The following is a 27,389-nucleotide window of genomic DNA, read 5'->3' on the forward strand; positions in this document are numbered from 1 at the left end:
AAAAAGCATTTCCTTTGAGTCGGGAGCATCATTGCATACCTCCCAACATGACCCTCTCCAGGAGGGATACAATGCTCTGGTCCTGGACTTCCCTGGTAAGAGGTGGAGCTGCAGCACAGTTCAAAAGTCAAATAGGGGAACCTCACTAACTGTCATTTCACACGCTGCCAAACATCACTGGCTGGGACTCACTGGCAGTTGGTGTGACTCCCCTATTTGAATTTTGGACTGTGCTGCAGCCCCACCTCTGGAGCCACCACCAATCATAAATTACCGTCGAAGTCCAGGACCAGAGCATTGTGTCCCTCCTGGAGAGGGTCATGTTGGGAGGTATGTCATTGATTTGTGCTATCCCAGGTCATGTTGTCATGGCAACAGTGGCGGCTCTAGGCACGGGCTAGGAGGGCCATCGCCCGGATCGCAGCCCTGCTCCCTGCCTGAGCTTGCCATCAGCTGGTTGCAGTAGAAAAGCCCGTCCTCCACCCTCCCGCTGGCGTTATTGGGTAAGCGCTCAGAGGGGGGAAGGGGCGCGTTTATGCAGCACAGGACACCGACACTGGGCGCATGGAAGCCTAGCGGTGGTCCTGCATGGCAACATCGAAGCCACTAATCAATCTCTAAGTAGCTTGTGGGAGAGGTGTGCTACAGGTACCATTACATCTATAATGGAACGAAGTGGATAGATTCCCTTCAATTTCTGTACCCTGACGTCATCAGTTACGGTCCAACGTCATTCCCTACCATCCAGGTGGACATAAAGGGGGAATATAACCTTTTTCCTATCTTTAATGCGTGTGTGAGGCGCTCCACGACATTAGGGTGTCAGTCAGTCGCTATGGTAACGTTTACCCAGCTGGCGTCATTAAGCCCCGCCTTCCACGCTGACAGACGCAGGGTACACCCGGAAGTGTCACACAGGCGTCCCATCAAAAAAAATTACCGTTTGAGGATTTCGGGTAACCGGGACTAGGGGGATCCAAGCGGCCTCGGGTTATGAGGCATAAAGGAGCCGGCGCCAGAGCGCTCTCCCCCCCGGCATGGCCTTCTCTCCCGCCAACCAGCCTCAACTTATCCGCAGCAGCCAGAAGGATGAGCAGTTCCAGGGCTGCCTGAAAGGCCAGGCGCATGAGGCCTGCCAGACTGTCGCAGGTGAGTGCGGTATCCCAGGGCAGACGCCTGCAGTCCATTTCCCGTGACCTTACCCTATAGATGCATATAGCCGCATGATGGGTGCTGCTTCCCTCTGCCAATCACAGCTGGCATGTGTTACACATGTATAGGTACTGAGTAGCTAGTGTCAATGTACACGTTCTAGGAGGTGGCTTGCTGTCTACACATTGGGGACGAGGGGGGGTGCATAGATAGGTGGTACTCTTATTTAGGTTAGTTTTAAAAGTATATATCATCTATGCACAGTATAAAATAAAGTACCTGGTAGGTGTCTGTCCAGGGGCTTATTTATAATGGGTGCAGGGTGTGCAGGACACACGGGCCCCTGGGTACAGGGGGGGCCTGCACTACACACCCTGCACCTGTGAAACTTACCTCTCCGGTGTCCCACGTCGGCTCGGCCTGTAAAAACGGATGGAAAATGGGCGTCACGGCCATTTTCCCGTTGTTTGCGCAGTTCAGGGAAAATGGCTGCCGGTGACCTGTTCATGTGCTATAGACTCTGGGCACACTCTAGTGCCCAGAGTCTATAAGTGCGGCGCTGGCGCGCACCGCTCAGTGCGCAGCCAGACGGAGAGGAGGGGGCCCGTGTCGGAGACTGCACATGGACCCCCTCCTCTCTAGAAACACCCCTGTGTCTGTTTGTTCGGGCTAATCTCAAGAACCACTGCATGGATTCTTATGCACTTTTCACTATACTATAGAGCATGTGTCGAGGAAGGTTTAGGAGTATGAAACATTAATGTATGACAAAAGGGGGCTGAACAGTGACTATTTTACTGAAGAAAGTCAATGAAAAAATGTACCTCCGAGCGCTTTCTCAGCTTACGCTGCCTAAACTGTTAGCTATATCACAATGATGGCATTTATTTTACTGATCCAAAATTTCAGTTTTGCCATTTTTTTTACTGTTCCTATTTCATTTATATGAAAAGTGATTCTTTCATTTCGGTTCATCTTGAATAGCGAAGATGAAGTCACGCACATGGTGCCTATATATGAAGGCTATTGTTAGTCCCACAAAAAAATCATGAAAAGTCCTGTTTATCTATGGAAAAATCTATGTGGCAATATAGTTTTGTCTGGTGATTCAACTGTTTCCTGAGCTTGATGAGACTAACCGTGAAGATAAGTCTGATACCAAATGGTGGGGTACTGGCTAAAGTAGTATTCTCATATCTCACTGTGAAAAAAGCTTAATAGACACTACAACGTGAAGTGATCTATACACTATCCAAACTTCTGGTCTAAACTTACACTGGAAAGACCCATGAGTAGGTATACCAACTTGGACGTAAAGCTGGCCACATGGGCATACCCTGCCACTTGATCAGGGAGTTCAACAGTGGGATCATGAGTTCACATATGAGTGGCCATGTTGGATATGTGGCTGTTTGTTTCCCGTTGAGCAGACAGATTACTTCTGGCCGGTTAGAACATGATGGCTCTCACAGATAGCTCACGGTCACCTTTTGACTACATTTTCCTCTGATTTAAATGACCCTATTGGTTGCAGTGGGATTATCTATACATAAACACACACGTTTGACCTTACAGTAGGCTATTGCAATGTGAGTTTTACTTTGGCCATGGATAAAGTGCATAACAAGTAATACAGCATACAAAATTACAATTCGTGAATAGCACTGATGATTTTATTAATATAATACAAATTTTACAAGAGGCTAATGGTGCGTAAACACTGGGCGATTAAAGTGGACGACTGAACGATAACGATATCGTTATCGTTCAGTCGTCCACTTTATCGTCCATTTTTAACACAAAAAAGATGAACGACGACGCGCGTTCCCGCGGGTCGTTCGTCATCCTCGTTCATCGGGCTGACATGCAGGCCAACCTGACGACCTCGTCAGGTTGCTGCATGTCAGGGAATGGGTGAGAGAGCCCGGCGCTGAACGATATCGCTAATGATATCGTTCAGCGGCTGTGCTCAATGTCATGAACGACATTGAGCACAGCCTGCCGGGGACACACTAGACGATATCGCTCAGGGAGCATATCGTCTAGTGTGTATGCACCTTAAGGGCCCTATTTACTACAATCCGCATTTAAAATGTGGTTGTAGTGTGATATTTTCACCTAAATTCGCATTACAAATTTAGGAAATATTACAGGGATTTCTCAAAAATCCCTTGCAGGGACAGAGCTTGCGCTACAGCTCTGTTCCTGTGAATCCGGTCAGCTGTTCTCCTGGCTCCTGCACTGTGGCATCGGTCAGCTGTTCTGTGCAGCAGCTGACCAGAGTCTTAGTGCAGGAACTGGGAGACCAGTTGACTGGAGCCCCAGGTGACGTCACCGGATCACCGGTCTCTGGATGCAGGTAATTGGGTTTTTTGGGGGGTTTTTTTTACTATTTTTTTTTTTTTTTCCACCAGTGATCAGCTTGTGGTCTTGTGGAAACCCTGGATAATGGCATCTCCAGGTAGTGTTATTATCACAGGGCTTCCCTGGTATTTTTTAACAATATATTCTTAGTAAATCTCAGGCAGATCATATTTCCCATTACAAATATGGGAAATGCAATCTACATACTAAAAATATGCAAGTTAAAGTGCATAGATTAGTTTTTCATGAAAACTACTCTAATTGCCCTTTTAATAAATTTGTGATACTAAAATAATGTGAAAAGGGTGTGAAAACACCCTTTTTTTTTTCCAATTTTTTTATTAGTAAAAATAATATTGATAAATAGGGCCCTAAGGATGAACTCAGATGTATAAAACACTTTAGTAACATTAGTTTTAAACTGCAGCTTTTAGAATGCTTCCCAGAGATTAGATAAGCTGTTCAAATTTTTAGATCTTGGATATTGGCTGGAAATATTTCTTATCTCAAACAATAAGTGACAAATGACTCGCCCATCACACCAAAGGGTATTTCCAGGCTTCCTGGATGGTTCACAGTCCGAAGAATGCTCCAATGACCCGAGTCCATTTATTTTGATAAAATATTGTCATTAAATAAATTCCATAGGGTTATACCCCAGTTGTGCCTATTGAATAGGCCAACATTCAATACCAAGAGAACCGGCCTCTGTAAAGGGAGATATGCTGAGGGGAGAAGGAAGTTATCAAATATATCTGAAAGTGTGGCTTACGCTGTTAGGGTGGATTTAGCCATGGTCACACAAAGTCGTCTAGAATGGACGATGAACCCATAACAAATCCTTAATAGGAAAAGATTTGGGCAGAGTTGGGGACAGCCACTCTCTAATATGCGTTAATAAACAGGTTATCTGGTGCATTTCCAGTTTTGAGAATGCCAACCCTCCCTCCAATTTAGTCTACTTCAGGTATTTCCTGGCCAGTCTGTCTTCTCTTTTGTAAATATAAGCATTAATAACTGCATAGAAGTTGTTAAACCAGAAATTTGGAAGTATTTTGGGGATAGATCTAAACATTAGTATAGTAATTTGAGAATAATCATCATTGTATTAGCTGCCAACCTGCCCATACAGGAAACCTCATAATCGTCAGTATAGGTTTCATGTTTAGGAAGCAGATGCACATAAACTAATTAATTAAAGCTGCACCGCTGCTTACAGTAAATATGTCTACCATTCCCCTCCCTCTTCATGTAACAAACAATTTTCACTTATTTGCATAATTAAAACAAATAATGCAGATTCTTGGAAAGGTCTGCCTACATCATCAGCCTATACGTTGATGTAAAGCTTTTACGCTCCTTGTAAAGCTCTACTTTCAATATATGTAAAAGTACTAATGTGTCCCTTCCCTTCGGTGGAGGCCATAGCCAATACGTTCAGCCATAAGTAGAGATATAATATATATCAGGGTGGGAGAATTATCACATATTAGAGTTGCTAATAACATTTTAAAATAGGAGACAGCTTTCTTTATAGGCTTTGTTTAGTGGTTCTAAGGACTAAAGAAAAAAAAAATAATGTTATTCAAATGTAGAGAAAAAACAAACCATATGGGTTTTACTAATTTTATTTGGATTTTTTCATGTTTTTTTTTCCTATAAGGTGCAAAAAAGTGGCTGCAGTGGAGAAAGGAGGTTGAGCTGCTGTGTGATCTTGCCTACTACACTCTCACAACATTTTCAGGTAAATAATGCAAGAGGTGTTTCTTATAGGTTGGATACAGGATCCTGGTGGTCAGAATGCCGACAATGGAATCCCAACAGATTTTGGTAAGTATTCTATCCCCGCGGCCGAGCCCTGACCGTTCCCCTCCCGCGGCCGAGCCCTGACCGTTCCCCTCCCGCGGCCGAGCCCTGACCGTTCCCCTCCCGCGGCCGGGCCCTGACCGTTCCCCTCCCGCGGCCGGGCCCTGACCGTTCCCCTCCCGCGGCCGGGCCCTGACCGTTCCCCTCCCGCGGCCGGGCCCTGACCGTTCCCCTCCCGCGGCCGAGCCCTGACCGTTCCCCTCCCGCGGCCGAGCCCTGACCTTTCCTCTCCCGCAGCTTCCCCATCCCCCTAGTGCCTAACCTTAATACTCACCGTCATAATCTGTTGGGATTGTGACCATTGGGATCCTGACTACATCCTGTGTTCTTATGCAGTGTGTAAGGAAGTTCTTCGATAGAAAATAAATGTTTATGTTGGGCTGAAATCAGTTGTACACTACTTGGCAGAAAGCTTTACTAGTAGATGTCCTGAAGAGGAATTACCCCTTAGAAATCTGTATTTAGATTACAACATACATGCAAAAAGACATATGGTTTAAACTTTGCGTGGTATTCCAGCAGGTTATATTTGCAGACCTTAAGTTTTAATAATTGTGGTTCACCGTGTTGCCTGTTTGTGTAACTCTTTTCATTGTGTTTATTATACTGATCTCATGGGAGGTCATGGACCTTGTTGTAGGGTTAGGCAGCTTCAGGCCACTTTTGATGTTAAATATGGTTACCAATAATTTCATACTGTGCAAATTAGGTGCGAAGTGCGAGTTTGATTCTTGAAACTCAGACTTCGCATCGAAGCGCGCTTCCGAGAATTCTCCAATTCAATTTAAAAAAAAAAATTCTCTTCGCACTACTCGCCGCGGAGGGCTGCAAGTTGATTGCTGAATGAGATTTGAGAGAAGTGCATGAAAAAGTGGGGAGACCATCCTGGATCCCCCAAAATGGATTATTTCGTTAGCTGGACCCTATAGAGAAGGCTGTTTGTGGACATTAGGAAGGTACTGTAGGTTCTTAAATTGTGTCAAATGGCTGATTTTGTTTTTTGTTTTTTTTAAATGCAAGAAAATTATGATAAACTTTTTTTTTCTTTTAATCTCAAATTAAACGAAAAATGCAAAAAAAAAAGTAGGAAAAAGGTTATTTCTGGGGTACTTTGAGGGCACCTTGAAAAATTGCAAAAAAAAAATGATAAACAATTGTTTTTCATTAAAAAAATATTGTAATTAAATTTGGGCTGCCTAAACTAACGAAAAAGTTGATTTTGGGGTACCGTATATACTCGAGTATAAGTCGACCCATATATAAGCCGAGGTACCTAATTTTACCACAAAAAACTGGGAAAACGTATTGACTCGAGTATAAGCCTAGGGTGGGAAATGCAGCAGCTACTGGTAGTAATCCCTCCCCTGGTACTGCCCCCAGTAGTAATATTCCCCCCCCTGGTAGTGCCCCCAGTAGTAATACCCCCCCTGGTAGTGCCCCCAGTAGCAATATCCCCCCTGGTAGTGCCCCAAGTAGTAATCCCTCCCCCTGGTACTGCCCCCAGTACTAGCCCCCCAGTAGAGAGAGATGTAATAAAAAAAAAAAAAAAAAAACTGAAACCCCGCTCCTGGTCCCGACGCTGCTACTGGCTCCTCCGGCCGCTTTGCATTATGGGAGAGACGTCGTCATGACGACGTCTCTCCCATTACCCACTGCGGGAGCCGGAAGATGGCTCCCGCAGTGGGAGCAGCAGCAGCCGGCTGCTGATTACAACAAACACACAGCTGCCGGCACCGGCGGCTGTGTGTTTGGCACTTTGTAGTGCTGACTGAACTCCGTCCGGTCAGCGCTACACACGCGGTGCAGCTGTGTCACAGAGACACAGTCTGCACCGCGGCCCGCATGGTACACTACTCAGCTGCGTACCATGCGGGCATGACTCGAGTATAAGCCGAGGGGGAGCTTTTTCAGCACAAAAATGTGCTGAAAAACTCTGCTTATACTAGAGTATATACGGTAATTTGAGGACTATTTTTTTCTTTTATTTTATTTTTGCTTTTACCCCCTAAAAATGACATGTAATTATTGGACTAATTAAGCTAATTGGAAACTTCCAATTGTCTAATTAGCCATTAGGGGGGGTGTCCAAGAGGTTCAGCATAGTGTCCTGACATTTAAACCTTAAAATAAAGATTTTCCTTTCCATCTCTCACCCTCCGGTAGATGCGAATGGAAAGGTGCAAATTCAGTCTGACTGATTCAGATTCCAGTTGCTAATTGGATTGCAAAATGAATTCGGTATGCGAATTCCAAGAGAAAATGGCAACTCGCACCTAATTGGATTGACCCCTGTGTCTGCTATGCTTTTGTGGGTTTTTCCCAAATACTTGCATAAGCCTAACTCTGATTGTGTGGCAAACAGTAAATGACAGTGATGTACACTTCTCGGGAAGTACATTTTGAAAAATTGGCATTTTTAACCAGGTTTCTCCTTTTAGCAGCTCTGCTGTGACTGGTCTGACTGTACCTCTGTTTTCTAGGTTACCAGACTCTTGGGGAAGAGTATGTCAATATTGTCCAAGTCGATTCATCCAAGAGGAAGGTTCCATCCTTGCTGCAGCGCCTTTTACTCATCTGCTGTCACACATTATTCCCTTACCTACTGGATAAGGAGCTGGTACGCCTGGAACAAGAGCTTCAGATTGAAATAGATGGAGTACGGGTATCGCACAGCAGCTCCCAACACCGGTCCAGGATATGGAAATGGGTTCACAGAAAGATATCGGCTCTCACAGAGCAGCAGAAGAAGACTTTGGTGAAGGTTGTTTATGCTGCCAGACAAAGTATCGCCTTCCTCCGAAGGTTTCATCTGGCCACGTTCTATATGAATGGAATCTTCTATCATATTTCCAAGCGTGTTACTGGAATCACATATGTAAGTAGTCCTTTTATTTGTGTAAATAAATAATAATGGTCGTGTTTCAGTACCCCCTCTGACCTCCCTCTGCCAGTACTTCTGTAGCGATCTCACGGTCTTCGAACACCCACCAAGACCAATGACTGTCAGCTCCTAGCTTGTCCATTCTGGAACTAGCTGTTTAGACCATACATTGGATCCCTCCCATACAGATGTAGGGCCTCATTCAGAGGTGTACGCAGTTCATATACGGCTGCGATTTCTCACAGCGACGCCCACTGCAGAACTGCGCAGGTGGATCTGATCTCTCCACCATAGACTCCCTGAGCAGTCCATGACTGGCACACAGCCTCTCCTGCAGCTTTCTGAAAATGTGGCTGCGGTGCTGCAAAAAAGTACGTAGTCATATGCCGAGACATGCCTATGCCACTCCCATAACGTGACCCATGCCACCGTCTCTTTTTGCAATGGGATCGCAAACGCTATCTCAAGTCATATCCAGGTCGCATGCAAATCCAAATGCCATCACGCACATTGGTTGGCGCGTGTGCTGCAAGGGTTTACTAAGCTTTTTGCACATGTGCAGGATCAAATAATCGCTCAGCTGCTCAAACCTCAGAATCGGGCCCATTGTCACCACAGCCACCCTGCAGAGGTCCCAGCTGATGGTAAATGCTGGGTCAATGCTGCAAACTGAGTGCTTCACTGAACTACTAGTTTGCAAAATGTAAATACAATAAAGAGGTTGGATAAAACTCCTATCCAAAAAAAAAATAATCTCCCATAGTAAAATAAAAAAGTATAGTGTAATTCATTGCCATAAAGTGAACACAGTGCTCACCCAACCTGGAAAAAAATATTTTTGAGTATCTGTATATTCATAGGAATCATTTCTTTAATTTAATTCCAGGTCAATTGCAACATTAATTATGTATATAATCCTATTCCAAACATATGAAGGTGTGTCTATATTTGTGAATTTATGTATAAAACATAAAAAACAAACCCAAAAACGTCAACGGTACCTTAAAGTTGGTACACACCTAACGGATATATCTGCAGATGATGATTGTTTATACACACTGACCAACCATCATCTGGCTGGCCGTGGGGCGTGTCGCATCACCCTCCCCGCAGCCTTTGCAGCAGGTACAGTCGACCGCCCTTACACTATGATGCCTCATTATATCTGCAGATATATTGGGCATCGGCTGTGCAGCACAGCTGACGCGATATGTCTGGGAATGACGTTGTTCACAGACATATCGCTGGTTCACACTCGTCGATGCAGATCGGCCAATATATCTTCCAGTATGCACCCAGTATTAGCTCACTGGTGCTAACACAGGAACATACCAAGAGTTCTTTTTGCCAATAATGCACTATCTTGAGGGTTATGAATCCTTCATTGTACAATGCATACTTGCCTACTCTTCTAGAATTTTGGATAGCTCTCCTGGATCCTGTGAGAGTAGACCAGCTTCCCAGATCATTCCCACTTTCCCACTGAATTGAGTAGTCCAAAGTATTGATGACGTGATTTGAGGTGATGTAGTTATTATCCCGGCGGTCGGGATGCCGGCGCTAAGAATACACTCACCGGAATCCCGGTCGCTGGCATCCCAACGGTAAATGTTAGGTTTAGGGTTAGGCTGCTGGGGCAAGCAAAAATACGCAAAAAGTGGGCATGGTACTTCAGATGGGTTTAGCTTCTTTACGTGGCTAAACCTGGTTCATTTAGGAGTGTCAAGCCAAATCATGCCCGCTCTGAGCAACAGTTACAAAGCTCAATTACTAACGCGCGCCCAAAAACAATTGCCCTCCTAAGGGTGGTATCCAATTAGCCCGAAGTCCGGCCAGAGCCTGGCTCCTATCGTGTTTTTTTTTTTTCGAGACCTGATTTTTTTTTTCCTCTCCTCGAATTATTATCCAGAAAAGTGCTGTTTTTTTTAACAGCGTATTGGCGAAAACTCATAGGTCCGCGAACTTCTCAAGGATCCTATGTGTTTTCGGGCGAATTATCCTATTTGTTCGCCCAAAACAAATAGAGGGTAAAAAAAAATCCATTTTGCCTACAACAATTCCCCTGTCCTTCTTGAAATTTAGAGTAACTTTGCGGTTTGTGGGGGGGGGGGTTGTCTTATAATATTGTGGCTGGGAAGAATTATTGTGGTTAAAATGAATGTGTGTATATTTTGCAGGCTATACCAGTCCTATTGCCTTTATGCAATGTTTAATAATATGCATAGGACCATAAGCAATCATCCCCTGAGGATTTCCCTTCCTATACTAAACACAAGTTGCAGTAAGCTTTGCCCCCAATGAATCAATCTTCTTGAATCTATATGGGGACTTCTCAAAGCTCACAGACCCCCAGCTTATTTATCTCCAAACATTTATATTTTATATGAAAGTAGCCGCTCTTCCATTAACTCACCTACTACCCTCTCTGTGAGACACCACAGATTTCCCGCCTGGCAAATTGACCAAACATTTTTGCTTGTAGATCTGAGTCTGCATTCAGTGTACTGCAGTACTCACCAATTTGCACTCCCGTCATTCAACAAAAGATTGCCATTATGGACATTTAAATAGATTAGACCAGAGTTTCTCAAACTCTGCCATTACAGTCCAGGTTTTAAAGGTATCCAGATGGTTAAATTAAGTTGACTGCGGTACTAATTAAATCACCTGTGCTCAAGCATGGATATCCTTGAAACCTGGACTGTAATGGTGGAATTTAGGAAACTACAGTCTGGTGCATAAATATTTGGACATTGACAGAATTTTCATATTTTGGCCTCTATTCACCACCACAATGGCTTTGAAATGAAACAAACAAGATGTGCTTTAACTGCAGACTTTCAGATTTAATTTGAGGGTAATTACATCCAAATCAGGTGAACGGTGTAGGAATTACAACGGTTTCTATATGTGCCTCCCACTTTTTAAGGGGCCAAATGTAATGGGACTATCAACTCAAAAGCTATTTCATGGACAGGTGTGGGCTATTCCCTCGTTATTTCATTATCCATTAAGCAGGTAAAAGGTCTGGAGTTGATTCTAGGTGTGACATTTGCATTTGGAATCAGTTGCTGTCGACTCTCAATATGAGATCCAAAGAGCTGTCACTATCAGTGAAGCAAGCCATCTTTAGGCTGAAAAATCAAAACAAACCCATCAGAGAGATAGCAAAAACATTAGGTGTGGCCAAATCAACTGTTTGGAACATTCTTAAAAAGAAAGAACGCACCGGAGAGCTCAGCAACACCAAAAGACCCGGAAGACCACGGAAAACAACTGGTGGATGACAGAAGAATTATTTCCCTGGTGAAGAAAAACCCCTTCACAACAGTTGGCCAAATCAAGAACACTCTCCGGGAGGTAGGTGTATATGTGTCAAAGTCAACAATCAAGAGAAGACTTCACAAGAGTGAATATAGAGGGTTCACCACAAGATGTAAACCATTGGGGAGCCTCAAAAACAGGAAGACCAGATTAGAGTTTGCCAAACAACATCTAAAAAAGCCATTACAGTTCTAGAACAACATCCTATGGACAGATGAGACAAAGATCAACTTGTACCAGAGTGATGGGAAGAGAAGAGTATGGAGAAGGAAAGGAACTGCTCATGATCCAAAACATACCACCTCATCAGTGAAGCATGGTGGTGGTAGTGTCATGGCGTGGGCATGTATGGCTGCCAATGGAACTGGTTCCCTTGTATTTATTGATGATGTGACTGCTGACAAAAGCAGCAGAATGAATTCTGAAGTGTTTCGGGCAATATTTTATGCTCCTATTCAGTCAAATGCTTCAGAACTCATTGGACGGCGCTTCACAGTGCAGATGGACAATGACCTGAAGCATACTGCAAGAGCAACCAAAGAGTTTTTTAAGGCTAAAAAGTGGAATGTTATGCAATGACCAAGTCAGTCCCCTGACCTGAATCCGATTGAGCATGCATTTCACTTGATGAAGACAAAACTGAAGGGAAAATGCCCCAAAAACAAGCAGGAACTGAAGACATTTGCAGTAGAGGCCTGGCAGAGCATCACCAGGGATGACACCCAGCGTCTGGTGATGTCTATGCGTTCCAGACTTCAGGCTGTAATTGCCTGCAAAGGATTTGCAACAAAGTATTAAAAAGTGAAAGTTAGATTTAGGATTGTTTAGTTTGTCCCATTACTTTTGGCCCCTTAATAAGTGGGAGGCACATATAGAAACCGTTGTAATTCCTACACCGTTCACCTGATTTGGATGTAATTACCCTCAAATTAAAGCTGAAAGTCTGCAGTTAAAGCACATCTTGTTTGTTTCATTTCAAAGCCATTGTGGTGGTGAATAGAGGACAAAATATGAAAATTCTGTCAATGTCCCAATATTTATGCACCTGACTGTATGTATTGGACACTTCCTTTCTCTTTTCCTACGAGTGCCTTTCATGAACTGTCTCCTTGTGTAATAAAATATGCTCACTCCCCCTCAGGTAAGGGAATGATAATGCTTCAATACATTGTTTTGACATGTTAATGTTCCAAGGGTAACCTGAAAAAAAGTAACTTGGGCCCTACTGCTGAGGATGACTGTAGGAACATGGTAAGGGAAGTGATAGCTGGCAGATCAGTTTCCACCCTGATAGAGGAAACCGCCCATACTCTATTAGAAATGTAGACACCGCTAATCCTGGATGTTGGAGAAACTCTGGACAACGAGGAACCCTCTATTGTATAGGACGGTCTTACCTGCCAATCTCAATCTGGACATCTTATTCTTCCATTTATCTGTGTCATCATCTCTAGTCTTCCCTAGTTGTTGTTGGATATTTGCATATTGTAATCTTTGCTTTCTTCTTCAGGGTCTATAGGGATACCATGGGGATATTACGGTTGGAAGTCCAGGCACCAAACAGTTAAAGCTTCAGCTCCTAGGATGCCACTGGTCCTCATAGGCCATAGGCCTTCGTTTGTTCGTTTGGTGCGGCAGGAGGCAGTCCTAAGCTTTTTTTTTTTTCTTCTGTTTTATTTTATTTCTGTGTTTTTTTGGGTTGGCAGTACTAACCGTCTGAATTAAGACTCAGGTGCTGCGACTCGATTTGCCTCCGCTGGGCCACAACACCAGTAACTGGGCTGGTGACTTTGGAGCGTTGTGACTGAGCTTGCTAGCAGCAATGCTGCGCCCCAGACTGCAACCGGACGTACGAAGGTGTCAGGTAAGGCGATTCCTCGCTTACAGGGAATCGTGCGCGGCAGACCTTGCTTCTGATGTCAGATGCACCAGAAGCCGTTGCAGTCAGGGCCCAGGTTTGTCCGCGTCCTCACTACACCACCGGGGTCTTATCGTCTGACGCCGGGGTTCGGCAGCAGACGCTTCTGCTGCCATAAGGCCAGTGTACCCGGCTGGTTAACGCAGCTTGGGGGGAGTAGGTGCTCCCCCAGCATCTCCTCCCCCAACCCAGACGCAGTGCCTACGAAGGGTTTTGCGTGTCTGGGTTGTTCCGCCTACCCTCCACGTGTATATGAGACGCTCACGGTCCACTATCAGTGCACCTTGGTCTCAGGTGGGTTTAGGTCACTCTCAGGAGGGGAGCCCCCTATGCTGGTTTAATGTAAATTGTGTATGGCCTATGTGTCCTCCCAGGACACAATGGATGGTTTGTGTGTTGTCTGTTATAAAGAGCCACCTCACCAGTCCAGTTTACCTGTCTCTGGACAAGAGCCATCTTAGGTATCCTCTTTATCCCAGGTAATGAAGCAATTTGTGGATCATATGGCTGCTCCCACAATGCCTTCTTGGTTGGGATGTCCACAGCATGCTATGTTTGCACCTCTTATGCATCCTTCCTGGAAGGATGTTTATGGCCATTCTAGTCAGAGTATGGTACCATCTAATGTTGAAAACAGACCGGAAGTTACTAAGGCGCCTAAACGCAAGTCATCTTTTTATCAGTCTGCTCAACATATGGATTCAGACGCCTCATCTGAGGAATTGGATGATGCGCAGGGTTCTTCTCCAGGGTCTAAGTTGGTGGAGGAGGCCCATCCGTCCACCGTGGATGTTCCTTCTTTGGTGAGGGCGGTTAAATCAATCCTAGATATTCAAGATGATGAACCAGCTCATAGTAAGGCTCCGATGTTTAAGCACCATCGGAAGGTGGTCAAGACTGAGTTTCTTGTATCTGAACAGCCCACAGCTTATGGATGAGGCATGGAGTAACCCGGATAAATGTTTTTATATGAATTAGAGAATAACATAGTTGTACCCGTTCCCAGCTTCTGTATGTACTAAGCGGGAGGTACCTCCTACTGTGGATGCTTATGTGACGCATTTAATCAGGAATGCTACATTGCCTATTCCGTCAGCATCTTCGCTGAAGGATTCCACAGATAAGAAAATTGAAGCATGTCTTAAGGCAATATTTTCATCATCTGGAGCTGTTAAGGTGCGTACACACTTGCCGATATTTGAAATGACTGAACAATATCTATCGTTCAGTCGTTCACTATATCGGCCAGTGTGTACACTAAAACGATGAACGATAACGACAAACTACCAACGATGACAGGTCATTGTTCATTGTTGTTCATTGTTGATATTTGGCATTGGAGCCAGGGGATTACATGGTTTCCCTGGACTTTCAGGATGCATATCTGCATGTTCCTATTATACCATCCCATCAACCATTTTTACGGTTTGCTGTCCTTCAGCAGCATTACCAGTTTCAGGCTCTACCCTTTTTACCATCTACGGCTCCCAAGGTATTTACGAAAATGATGGCAGTCATAATGGCCTATCTCAGGTGTCAGGGAGTCCGAATTCTGCCATATCTGGACGCCCTTCTGATATTGGCACAGACTTCGGTTGTTTTACAAAGCCATCAACTGACCATAGCCTGCCTACAAAGGCACGGCTGGATAATCACTTGGAAGAAATCATCACTTTCTCCAGTACAGCATATGGTACATCTGGGAGCGTTGCTGGATTCTCTGGCACAAACGGTGTTTCGGCCAGAGGACAAGATTGTGGTGCTGTCATTACAAATACACAAGCGAAGGGAATCCATTCTGGTAGCAATGCAGGTCCTGGGATCAGTGGTATCCACCTTCGACGTGGTCGGGTACTGTATGCTCTGTTCCATTACAGGCCTATGCAAAAGTTGATTCTCTCCAAGTGGAACAGACTGTATCATCTAATAAGGTCTCAGAGGATCATTCTCACTCCAGAAGTTCGTCACTCTCACCTGTGGTGGCTGAAAAAGGATAATCTGAACAAAGGGTGCCCATTATGGATTCCAAATTGGGTGCTTCTCACCACAGACTCCAGTCTTCGCGGATGAGGGGGCAGTGACAGGTCATCACACCTTTCGGAGAAGATGGACAAATCAGGAAAGTCATCTGCCAATAAACATTCTAGAGCAGTGTACAAGGCACTTACCATGGCACAGGACCTGCTCCAGGGCAGGCCGGTCCAGATTCAGTACAACAATGCGACTACAGTGGCCTACCTTAATAATCATGGAGGCACAAGGAGTTACACAGCTGTATCCTCTTCCTCTGCGGCAGGATCTGCTAACGCAGGGTCCCTGCCAGCATGCGGACTTACTTCGTCTGGCTTTGACGGCATGGCTCTTGAATCTTCCATCCTAAGACCAAAAGGTTTTTCTAGTTCTTTAATTCAGATGATGCTTAGGGCACGGAAACCTGCCTCTGCCCGCATCTATTACAGAGTTTGGCATTCTATTGGTCAATGGTATTCCTATAGGAAGTATGATCGTAAGGTGTTCAGGATTTCCAGGGTACTGGCTTTTCTGCAGGCGGGGTTAGACGGCGTTCTCCGTCTGGCTACTTTGAGAGTGCAGGTTCCTGCACTGTCTGATTCCAGACGAAGATTGCCTCATTACCAGATGTTAGAATTTTTTCCAGGGAGTTCTGTGAGTCAGCCTCCTTTTTGCTCCACCGCTAGCACCGTGGGATTTGTGTTTGGTTCTACAAGCTGCCCCGTTTGAACATCTAGACTCTTCTGCTCGCAGAGTCTGATTTGTCAGCGCTTTCTTATCGCTCTCCCATTTTTTATTTTTCACCAGGATAAAGCTGTTCTTCGTACAAGGTTACCTTCCTAAGATAGTGTCCCGTTTTCATGTAAATTAAGAAATTGTAGTTCCAGCTTTTCAGGCCCCAGATCTTTCTGTAGGTGAAGCCTCCTTGGATGTAGTTCGTGCATTCCGTATCGATGTGGAGCGCACAAACTTTGTTAGAAAATCAGATGCTCCTTCTTTTTTTTTTTATATTACAGGTTGAGTCTCCCATATCCAAAATGCTTGGGACCAGGGGTATTTTGGATATCGGAATATTCCGTATTTTGGAATATTTGCATAATATAATGAAATATCTTGGGAATGGGACCCAAATCTAAGCACAGAATGCTTCTATGTTTTATATACACCTAATACACACAGCCTGCAGGTAATTTTATACAATATTTTCAATAATTTTGTGGCTCAAGCAAAGTTAGTGTACATACATGAAATTCATTTATGTTTCATATACACCTTATACACAAAGCCTGAAGGTAATTGTATACAATATTTTTAATTTGTGCTTTAAACAAGGTTTATGTACCTTGAACCATCAAAAAGCAAAGGTTTCACTATCTCAGTCATGCTAAAAATATTCCGTATTTCGGAATATTTGGATATGGGAGACTCAACCTGTATATGGTTTTCACAAACTAGGATGGCCAGCTAATAAGCAGACTCTGGCAAGATGGCTACGCATGACTATCTCTCAGGTGCACACAGGCTGATCTCCCTGTGCCAAGCATGGTGACGGCACATTCTACTCTGTCTGTGGGGCCATCGTGGGCATTTTAGTTGTGGTGCCTCTGCTGAACAATTGTGCAAGGCAGCCATGTGGTTTTCTGTCCAAACTTTTCTTAGGTTTTATGCCTTTGATACTTTTGCCTCTTAGGATGCTTCCTTTGGGCGACGAGTTCTCCTTTCTGCTCAGGAGCGCCCCCCCCACCCTAGGGGAACTGCTTTAGGATATCCTCATGGTATCCCAGTGGATCCCAATGGACCCTGAAGAAGAAAATTAGAGTTATGGTAGACTTGCCTAGATAACGCCTTTTCTTCAAAGTCCATAGGTTCCACAGGGCACCCACCCACCCTGACGCCCCTGGCTGCATGGGTAATTTTTTCTTTCGGTCACAGATTCCCTCATTTTGTGTAAGAGTGTTTCTGGTGTACGATTGTTCTTCCTTCTCCTCTTTCCTTCTCCTGCCGTGAGGCTTGTTAACTAAACTGAAGGCTTTTATGGCTAGGGGCGGGGTAGGAGGAGGAGGATCTGAGGCATCCTGGGAGCTGAAGCTTTAACTGTTTGGTGCCGGGATCTCTCCAACCATAGTATCCCCATGGTATCCCTGTGGACCCTATGGACCTCAAAGAAAAGGAGTTATCTAGGTAAGTCTATCATAACTTTAATTTTTGAGATTGGAATCTCTTTTCTCACTGAAAATGCATTATAGAAAATTTTTTGTGTAATTATATATTTATACAGTACCTTGCAAAAGTATTCACCCCCTTTGCATTTTTCATGTTTTGTGTGTTTATATTGTGAATCAAACAACATTTAGGACAACATAACAAAACTTAAGCGTGCATAACTATTCACCCCTCTAAAGGCAGTACTTTGTCGAGCCACCTTTTGCGGCAATTACAGCTGCAAGTCGCTTGGATACGTTTCTATGAGCTTGCCCCTGGAATTTTTGCCCATTCCTCAAGGCAAAACTGCTCCAGCTCCTTCATGTTGGATGGTTTCCGCTTGTGAACAACAATCTTCAAGTCTGACCACAGATTCTCAATTGGATTGAGATCTGGGCTTTGACTAGGCCATTCCAACACGTTTAAACCACTCGAGTGTTGCTTTAAAAGTATGCTTCGGGTCATTGCTGGAAGGTGAACCTCCGTCCCAGTCTGACTGAAACCGGTTTTGCTCAAGAATATCCCTGTATTTAGCACCATCCATGTTTCCCTCGACTCGAAAGAGTTTCCCAGTCCCTGCTGCTGAAAAACATCCCCACAGCATGATGCTGCCACCACCATGTTTCACTGTGGGGATGGTGTTCTTGGGGTGATGGGATGTGTTGGGTTTGTGCCAGACATAGCGTTTTCCTTGTTGGCCGAAAAGTTAAATTTTAGTCTCATCTGACCAGAGCACCTTCCTCCATACATTTGGGGAGTCGCCCACATGCCTTTTGGCAAACTCAAATCATGTCGTCTTATTTTTATCACTAAGTAATGGCTTTTCGCTGGCCACTCTTCCATAAAGCCCAGCTCTATGGAGTATACGGCTTATTGTGGTCACATGCACAGATACACCAGTCTCTGCTGTGGAACTCTGCAGCTCCTTCAGGGTTACCTTTGGTCTCTGTGCTGCCTCTATGATGCCCTCCTTGCCCGGTCTGTGAGTTTTTTTGGTGAGCGGCCCTTTCTTGGCAGGTTTGTTGTGGTACCATGTTCTTTCCACATGATGATGATGATGAATTTGATGGTGCTCCAGGGGATCATCAAAAACTTGGATATTTTTTTTAGAACCGAACCCAGAATTTTAGTTCTCAACAACTTTGTCCCTGACTTGTTTGGAGAGCTCCTTGGTCTTCATGGTATGATGCCTTTTGCTTAGTGTTGTTGCAGCCTCTGGGGCCTTTCAGAAAAGGTGTGTTTATACTGACAGATCATGTGACACTTGGGCTGGGTACACACGTAAAGATTTTCTGTTCAACCATCCAACTAGTTGATTGGTTGGAATGAAAATCTGGTAACGTATGGGAGTAAATGATGATCAGCAGTGTGCTCCTAAATGCCAGAAAACAGATGAAAATGGTCGTTCAGACAAGTTTGTTTAATGTTTGATCTAAACAATTTGTTCAAACAATAGTTCTTGTTCATTTTCCGGCGTTTGGGACCAAATTGCTGATTGTCATTTGCTTTCATACCTTACCAGATTTTCATTCCACTCTATCAACTAGTTGGATGGTTGGACAGAAAATCTTGACGTGTGCCTTAGATTTCACACAGGTGGACTTCATTTCACTAATTATGTGACTTCTGAAGGTAATTGGTTGCACCAGACCTTTTGAGGGGCTTCATAGCAAAGGGGGTGATTACACATGCCAATTTTCAGAATTATATTTAGATTCTTTTTTTTATATATATTTTTCTCATTTCACTTCACCAAATTAGACTATTTTGTGCAGATCCATCACATAAAATTCAGATAAAAAAAATAAATAAAAATTACAAGTTGCAATGTAACAAAAAAGGTAAAAAGCCAAGGGGGGTGACTACTTTTGCAAGGCACTTTATATGTTCTACCATATGCTTGCCATAGGAAATAAGGATTTGAATATACATATGTGTGTGTATATCTGCAATCGTGGCGTAATGTGCACGGCGCACGCTCCATCTATCACTGCGTGTGCTGTGCACATTAAGTTATCTGAAGATCACCGGTAATGAAGGAGGGTAAGGACTAGTAATGGGATGGGGGGCAGAGCGAGTTGGAATGCTGGGTCTATAACTACTAGGGGTGTGTGTGTGTGTGTGTGTGTGTGTGTGTTATATCAGTCTTAATATAAGGGCATGACTGTGCCCTTATAATTTATTCTGTCACTATTAATTTTACTGGCGTGATTCTTCTGCAGCTACGTGTCCGGGGACCAGTTGGGGAGGACCGTCTTGTGCGCAGGAGTTACAGCCTCCTTGGTGCGGTCTCGCTGGTTCATCTCATGCTATTGCTGTGTGTGCAGCTGTATAACTTTCAGCAGAAGCAGGAGGCTCAGCAGAAATTTAAACTCCATCGAAGAATGTCCTATCAGAGGTAAATACAAAAGGGCAACCATCAAATTAAGATCTTCACAGACTGAGGACCTGGGATAATGTCTGTTGTTAGAAAGTTACTATCCTTTGATTTCTACCCAAATCCTGATAGTTGACTGTAATGCTGGTCACACATGCATGCGTTCCCGAAGCTAAAAGTTCTTTCTCCCCTTCAGACCGCATGTGAAATCTGTAAGTAAATTTGGCAGGTAGAACACACTAAGCTTTCAACAAGAAAATACCCCAGTCTGATTTTATTTTCATTGGTAACACTCTTGGGCACACAATCATATTGGTGCTATACAGGCACTATATCAGTACAAGTTACCAATCTCTGCGTTGGTGTCACTGTGCATGGGTGGCTGCATGAAGCAAGTAGCTGCCAGGTATTGGTTCTTGCCTTTACTTCCTCCTCCATACCCAAACATGGCATGGTGGTCAGAACAGTGACACATTATAACTTACAGCATTGGGACAATGGTTGGAGTTTGTATGTTCTCTTCTGTTTGTGTAGGTTTCCTCTATGTGCACTGAAGTCCTCCCACACTCAAAAAACAAACAAAACAGCTGGGTTAAATGCACACTTATGTATGATGGCTTTGGCTTTATATTGAAGGAAATTTAGAATGTAAGCTCTTATTATAGGAATAATTCCAATAGTCTCTGTACAGTGCTGCATAATAATGTTTGGTTGCGCTATAGATAAATGATAATAAATGAATAAGTAACTTTGGTAGCAAGTAAGCAAATGGGCACATGTATTTATGTGGGAGTGTGGAAAAGGGCAGCCTCATTCTATACTATTGTTTAAAAATTCTGAATCTGTATTCCTAGAGCACCACCCCATGAAAAATCCTACCAGCGGACAGCAAAATGCACATTGTGCCTAGAACTGCGGAGGCACAGTACAGCGACACCTTGTGGTCACCTCTTCTGCTGGGAGTGCATTACTGAGTGGTGTAATACCAAGGTGAGAGCGGGCTACGGTTTAATCAGATTAGTCCAGTGGCTCCCAAACTGTGCGCCGTGGAATCCTGGGGTGCCTCGGGACACTTGCAGGGGTGCCTGAGGTTGGTGGTCCAGCACCAAATGAAATTTTTTTTATGGTCAATGCAATGTCAATATGTGGACAAACAGAAGCACAAACCTGTCCATCACCACATAACTGAGGCTACGGATGACGGGTCAGCACAATTTACTTCAATTTGCTAAAAAAAAAAATTCAGAATTTCTCAATAACAAACTATTGGCTTAAGGGTGCAGTGAAAACAATGCTGATACACCAGGGTGCCGTAATTCACAAAAGTTTGGGAACCACTCGATTAGTCATTTAGTTCCAGCACCTGTAGTCTCTTAGTTAAACAACACCTAAAAAATTACATTATAAATTCTTGCTAGGGACATATGTTAATGCATTTGAGTGCAGAACTGGTTTCATTTACCTATGTTTACAAGTTCTGCGATCTAAAAATTAAGGGTTAGGGTTAGGCTGTGGGGGTAGGTTAGTAGGGATAGATAGTATGTTTCATCTAAAATATATATGGTTTCATCCCAATCAGTGCTGGGGGTCTCTGAATGCATCACCGGACAAACAAACAGACCAATGAATTGTATATAGAAGATATATCTATAAATCTCTTATTTTCCCACACACTGAGATTTAGATTACTTTGAAATGTGCAATCTGATTTTATGTACATGTGACTGTTTTTATTGTAACAGAGGGTACAAAGCCTACGTTTATCTATTTATCATAATGTGGCATTAGTGACTCTTGAATAGTCGCATGGGGTTTGGCTCGGGCTCTGCCTCACAGCCATCTGCCTTTGGCGACGTATGCTAAACAATTATAAAATGTAATCACTCCGGTTCTCTTTTGATGTTAATGAAATTAGTTTGCACTTGTACCAGTTGTTCACAAAACAGCAGGTTCCCTATGCCCAAATCGGTGTCACGTGTGACGACCCTTATTCCCACACACGCATCTTGCAGAAAGCCAGACGTCACAGATGTGTACACAGAATGAAAGTGACACGCTATAGAAGCCTTATGTTCTGCAACAGGACTGTATGGTTTTCTTCATACGCGGTGTGATGTTTACTCATGAATTATGCTGTTACATCAAGAATAGTGTTGTACGCAGAATGTGCTGTAATTGCTTAATTAATTTCTATATGATGCGTCTTGGAAAAAAGAAGTGCCATCTGCTTTCCTGATTTACAGCACTCCAGAATAACACTGTACATTTTCATTGCTTAAATGGATCACTAAAGATAAATTCAACATAACTACTTCATGCTAATGTTAAAAACACTTAAAATAGTAAATTTATAGTTCATTTTCAAATATCTGTTTTAGTCCTTTAATTAGTATGGTCTGATTAGTCATATGACATTTTTGTACTATGAAAATTACATCTTAAGTAGTTTTAAGAAGATCAGTTCTTAAAAATACAAAATTCTGCAGGGTACAAACTATTTCAGCATGGAGCGAGGCTATACGACTGGACGCTCTGTTGCTGGAGGTATCCCTATAAGGTTTCTTATGTGACTCCTGGACATTGGGCCTGTATTAAAGTCACCCATGTATAGGAGGACTGGATGAGATCAGCCACTGTTCTCGGGTAATGAGGTTCTGTTAGGGAAGTTGGAAGATTTGCCATTATGCCTGGTAATGTTTGAATTGATTTAGATACGCTTTTTAATGCGCTATGGTTGATATTGTATGGAAATGACAGGATTGAACAATGGACTGTATGTGGAAGGAGAGGTAAAGGTTACACTGAGTTGAGACTTGGGAAACAGAGGAGAGAAGAAAATGTGACTTTGGCTGGATTAAAGACAAAGATTTCCGATTTAGAAATATTGAGTTTCAGGAAAGGAGTTATCCAGGGGAAGAGAGGTAAATTTGGGTATCGTCGGCATAGATGTGATCATGAAGGCCAAAGAAGCCTGATAAGCTTGTCATGGGAAGAGGTGTAGAGGGAGAAGAGGAGAGTACCAAAGACAGAACCATGGGGACCCTGAAGGGAAGGGAAAATGAAGCGGAGGTGGAAGTAGGTGTAGATAGGGAGGAGTAGTTGAATAAGTAGGAGGTGAACCAGGAGAGAGCTGAGTTGCGAAGCCCGATGGATTAGAAGGTTTGGAGGAGGAGAGGATGGTTAGTGGTGTCAATTTCCGCTGTGAAGTCAAGGAGTATAAGAACAGAGCAATGGGTCTCAAACTCAGTCCTCCAGGTGCACAAGTGTATTCATTGCTCACTGACACACCATTTTAAACGATCCACAGATGGAGCTGATTATTTCACGTGATTCTGTGAGGAGACCTGGAAAGCATGAACTGTTTGGGATCCTGAGGACCGAGTTTAAGAACTGCTGGAATAGAGTTCTTTTGAATTTGGCCATAGAGGGGACTTCGCTGACCTTTAGTAAAGGACAGTTTTGGTGGAATGAAAAGACAAAAAGCCAAACTGGAGTGAGGAGAGGAAGGAGCCCAGGCAATTGTAGATCACACTGTTAAGGCAAAATAAGAGAGCATGGACTTCAGCCCTGGAGTTTGGGCATTCTCAGTGGAGGGAAGTAAAGCCTGAAGCAATAACATGTTATAGTAGATGGACTCTATTTTAAAGCTAAAGTGGAAGTCAAAGAGCACAAAGGGAGGGTAGGAGAAGAGTTGAAGGTGGCTATGAGGTGGCATGGGTTGAAGGACTGGGAGGAGATGAGTGATTTGAATTAAGACTGTTTAGTTAGAGAGCAGAGCTGTAGGATAAGAAATTGAACTAGCTGATGGTAGAGTGTGATGTACTTCAGAGAAGCGAGAACATTTTTTTTGGAGTAACTGGCCAGAGTAGAGTGTCCCGCCAGGGCCAGTCATAAATAAGTAAAGTGTGTCTATAGCACATCTTGTGAATTAAATAAAAAACATTTCTTACTCATTGTTAAATATCCTGAATGCTACAGCAGGGACAGGCGTCCCTCTTTCTTTTTATCAGTGTAACTAGACAAACTGAAGTTCGATTACACAAATGACTGTGGTCCAACTACAGTAGAGATCTGTCATTTCAAGTTTGAATGCTGATCGAGTTTCTTCCAGAGTAAGTAATTTGCTACCACCACTTACTTCAATTTCAAAAGACTGTAGGCAGAATGAGGAAGCTGCATAACACTGTGCTCTTCATGTGATAACTGTTTTAACTCTTCATCTTTTCAGGCTGAATGCCCATTATGCAGAGAGAAATTTCACCCCCAGAAACTGGTCTACCTGCGGCATTACCGATGACTGCTTCTCTAACATCTCTACCCAGTCCGAGGGCTTCACGAGGCATCTACATAAGCAGCTGCTTTGCTTCTCACAATTAGGGTTGATGTGTTCTAACCCATTCCATGAAAGCACAAATACTCCATGCCAAACTAACAGTTTGATGTTTACAGGATGTGTACTGTCAACTTATTGTGGTTACTGGGTAAACTGTCAGTTCAGCATGTCCCAGTACATGACAGGACTCCGTCCATAGGCAATAAATCTTCATTTAGTCTCCAATACCAGATGTGTAAAATGATCATTTTAGATTTCTGGAGTGAATTTGTAAGTACTTTTGGTTTAAAGTACATTTGGTTAGGATATTCCCCAGATTAGCAGGATATCTGAGACACAGAAGGGGGTATCTGGTTCCCATTTCTGTTTCATACTTGGGAGATTGTATTCTCTATATTTAATAAGAGCAATATGCCCAAGTGGATCTGTATAATTATATATAACAGTGTTCTCAACAGCAGTTTGCAGGTAACCAGGCCTCTAACTGCCCTCGGCTGGCAGCTACAGGGCGCTGTGCTCCTTGCTATGTAAACTAGGCTTTGACTACCTGTTACTTTTCTGCTGCAAGAAATTCCAGTATCCACCTGGCCTATCAGCCTTAACAGCTAGAGAACCCCGGAGGGCTACCTGATTACAGTTATTTAGGCAGTACAGCAGCCCCTAGCCCTCGCAGACTAGCATGCTGTGCACATTTCCTAATACATACCTGTTTCTGAGATTCTAGGGTTGTATAATGTTTATATTTTCCTATTTCAGACATAAAAAGACAAAACCTAATTTTTTTTTTTATTTTTTTTTTAAGCAATGTTTTCCATACAGTAATACCTAGAAGTTTTGTGCAGCAACACATCACTAACATTGCTCATAATTTAATCTCCCTCCATGTCTAATGGTAATTTCCAGTTCCACTAATTTTAAATTAAAAAATAAAACGCAGTAAGCAGTTGTGGATTGACAGATGTAGAACAAAAATGTCCTTACCACAATTTTTGGAACGTATTCCATTTTCAGAAAACATCATGTACTTTTAAAACACAGAGGGGTCTATTTACTAAGCAGTGTTAAGAGACAAGTGATAAGTCTGTGATAAGGTGCCAGCCAATCAGCTCCCAACTGTCATTTCACAGGCTGTGTTTGAAAAATGACAGTTGGGAGCTGATTGGCTGGTACCTTATCACTATTCACTCTGTCTCCTAACACTGCTTAGTAACTAGACCCCCAAGGCTTAGTACATATACCCCAGAGTGTTTAATCAAGCTGTAACCAGTTTTCAAATGTGAATTTTTAGTGCAGCTTCCTTTGTACTGAGACCGGAATGAGAGAACATAAATATTTCATTGTCATGTAGCAATATAAGCTAAAGTGTCAGCCTAGAGCAGCCCTGCTCAGCTATAGACCACGTACTGGTCACCTAAACACAGTGCCTCATCGGTGGCATCAGTTCCAAGTGTTCTCATGAATATTGTTACAGCCAACAAATGACTGCTTCCACAGTAAGTAGGTGACAGGTTCACTCTCTCCAGCCTCTCACAAGAGTATCTTTCGCACACAAAATGAATTTAGGGCCGTATTCAATTTGAGGCGAAAAGCTGTTTTCGCGTGTTTTTGGCGGAAACTTTTTGCCGATGACGTAATTTCGCCAGGCGGAAAAGTATCGCCGTGTTCAATTTGAAAGAGGCGGAAAGTCAATGCAATGTAATAGGCGAAAAAGTTTTGCCTATGAATAGCAGGTGGAAAAAAGTGCAGAATTGGGGTTTTGGGGTGCAACGTTGTGGGACCCCCTGTGCAGCCTTCAGACAGTCCCCCAAAGGTAAACTGTGTCAAAAAATAAAACACTTAAGAACACCCCAAAAATCACTTTGAATTTGGGGGCAAAAAGAAAATTTGGGGGGACAAAGTTAAAAACTAGCGAACTTGACTCTGGGGGGGTCTCCAAGTATGCCCCAAGTGTTTTTTTCATTGCAGGGGCTTGCGGCAGGTGGATTTTTCACGTTTTTCTTAAACTTTAGCAACTTTAAAATATGCTGGCCCCCATTTTCAAGTACCCCAAATTTGCTGGGATAAGTTATTTTCTGCAAAAAAACCTTCAGAATACTATTCTGCACCACTTATACAAAAACGCTATTTAGCAGCTATTGAGCCCGTTTAAAAACGCCAAATCGGGGGGTATCATAGATAACCCCCATGTCAGAGCATCTTTTGTGGGGCTGTCAGGCTGATTTCCCCAAAACTGACAGTTCTTTCCGCTTGTGTAAGTTTAGCCGGGTCCCGTTTTCGCCTACTTTCAAATTGAATACGGGGATACGCGCGTGATGCTTTTCCGCCTACAACACACACGATGTAGGCGAAAAGTCTGGGAGGCGGTAAAGTATTGTGGGTCTGCTCAAATTGAATACGGCTCAATTGGGATTCCATTAGTTGAATATGAACCCAGTATATTAATTACTTGGGTTCCGGCATCCCACTAGGACAGTCGATATCTGCTGGCATCCTGTGATACTCTACTCATTTCCACTGCAGTGGTGGTATTGGACGGAAGCATCACAGAGCCAAGGCAAACATCAGCTGACTCCCTGCATGGGTGAAACACTAGAGCCCAGGCTACCACTATAACTGAATGTATATATTTGAGTGGAGTCCTCCATTAAACAACACTTTGATGTTTAACCTGTGCATAAAATAATTTGTATGTCCTGTTGTCACTGTACCAGGATATACACATCATCAATGACTGACTACTGCTTATCTCTGACCAGGCATTGCCAAAACTACTCCTAACTTGCACCTAATTGTATTGTTAATGTATTGTTTGACAAGACTGTTGATTTAATAATGTTTGATTAATATATACAGAAGTTTGGAAAAATGTGATTGATAATTACTGAATCTTTATCGTGTTAAAAAAAGTTTGCAATGGTTTCAAATGTCATATTTTTTTTTTGCAATAACTAGTTAATTCAGT

The 27,389-nt window shown here is 43.4% G+C and overlaps 1 protein-coding gene across 1 annotated transcript; it reads left to right on the forward strand.

Annotated features, from left to right (window-relative positions):
- The first annotated feature begins 886 nt into the window (after nucleotides 1–886).
- Nucleotides 887–25,516, forward strand: PEX10 (peroxisomal biogenesis factor 10). Its single transcript, XM_088468234.1, has 6 exons — nucleotides 887–1,149; nucleotides 5,180–5,260; nucleotides 7,863–8,257; nucleotides 19,940–20,115; nucleotides 20,949–21,084; nucleotides 24,323–25,516. The coding sequence occupies exons 1-6, from the start codon at nucleotides 1,038–1,040 to the stop codon at nucleotides 24,389–24,391; spliced, it is 969 nt and encodes a 322-aa protein (XP_088324360.1). The 5' UTR covers nucleotides 887–1,037; the 3' UTR covers nucleotides 24,392–25,516.
- Nucleotides 25,517–27,389: the final 1,873 nt, after the last annotated feature.

This window comes from Taudactylus pleione, unplaced genomic scaffold, assembly GCF_031769625.1.
Source record: "Taudactylus pleione unplaced genomic scaffold, aTauple2 ptg000082l, whole genome shotgun sequence".
NCBI classification, from domain to species: Eukaryota; Metazoa; Chordata; class Amphibia; order Anura; family Myobatrachidae; genus Taudactylus; species Taudactylus pleione.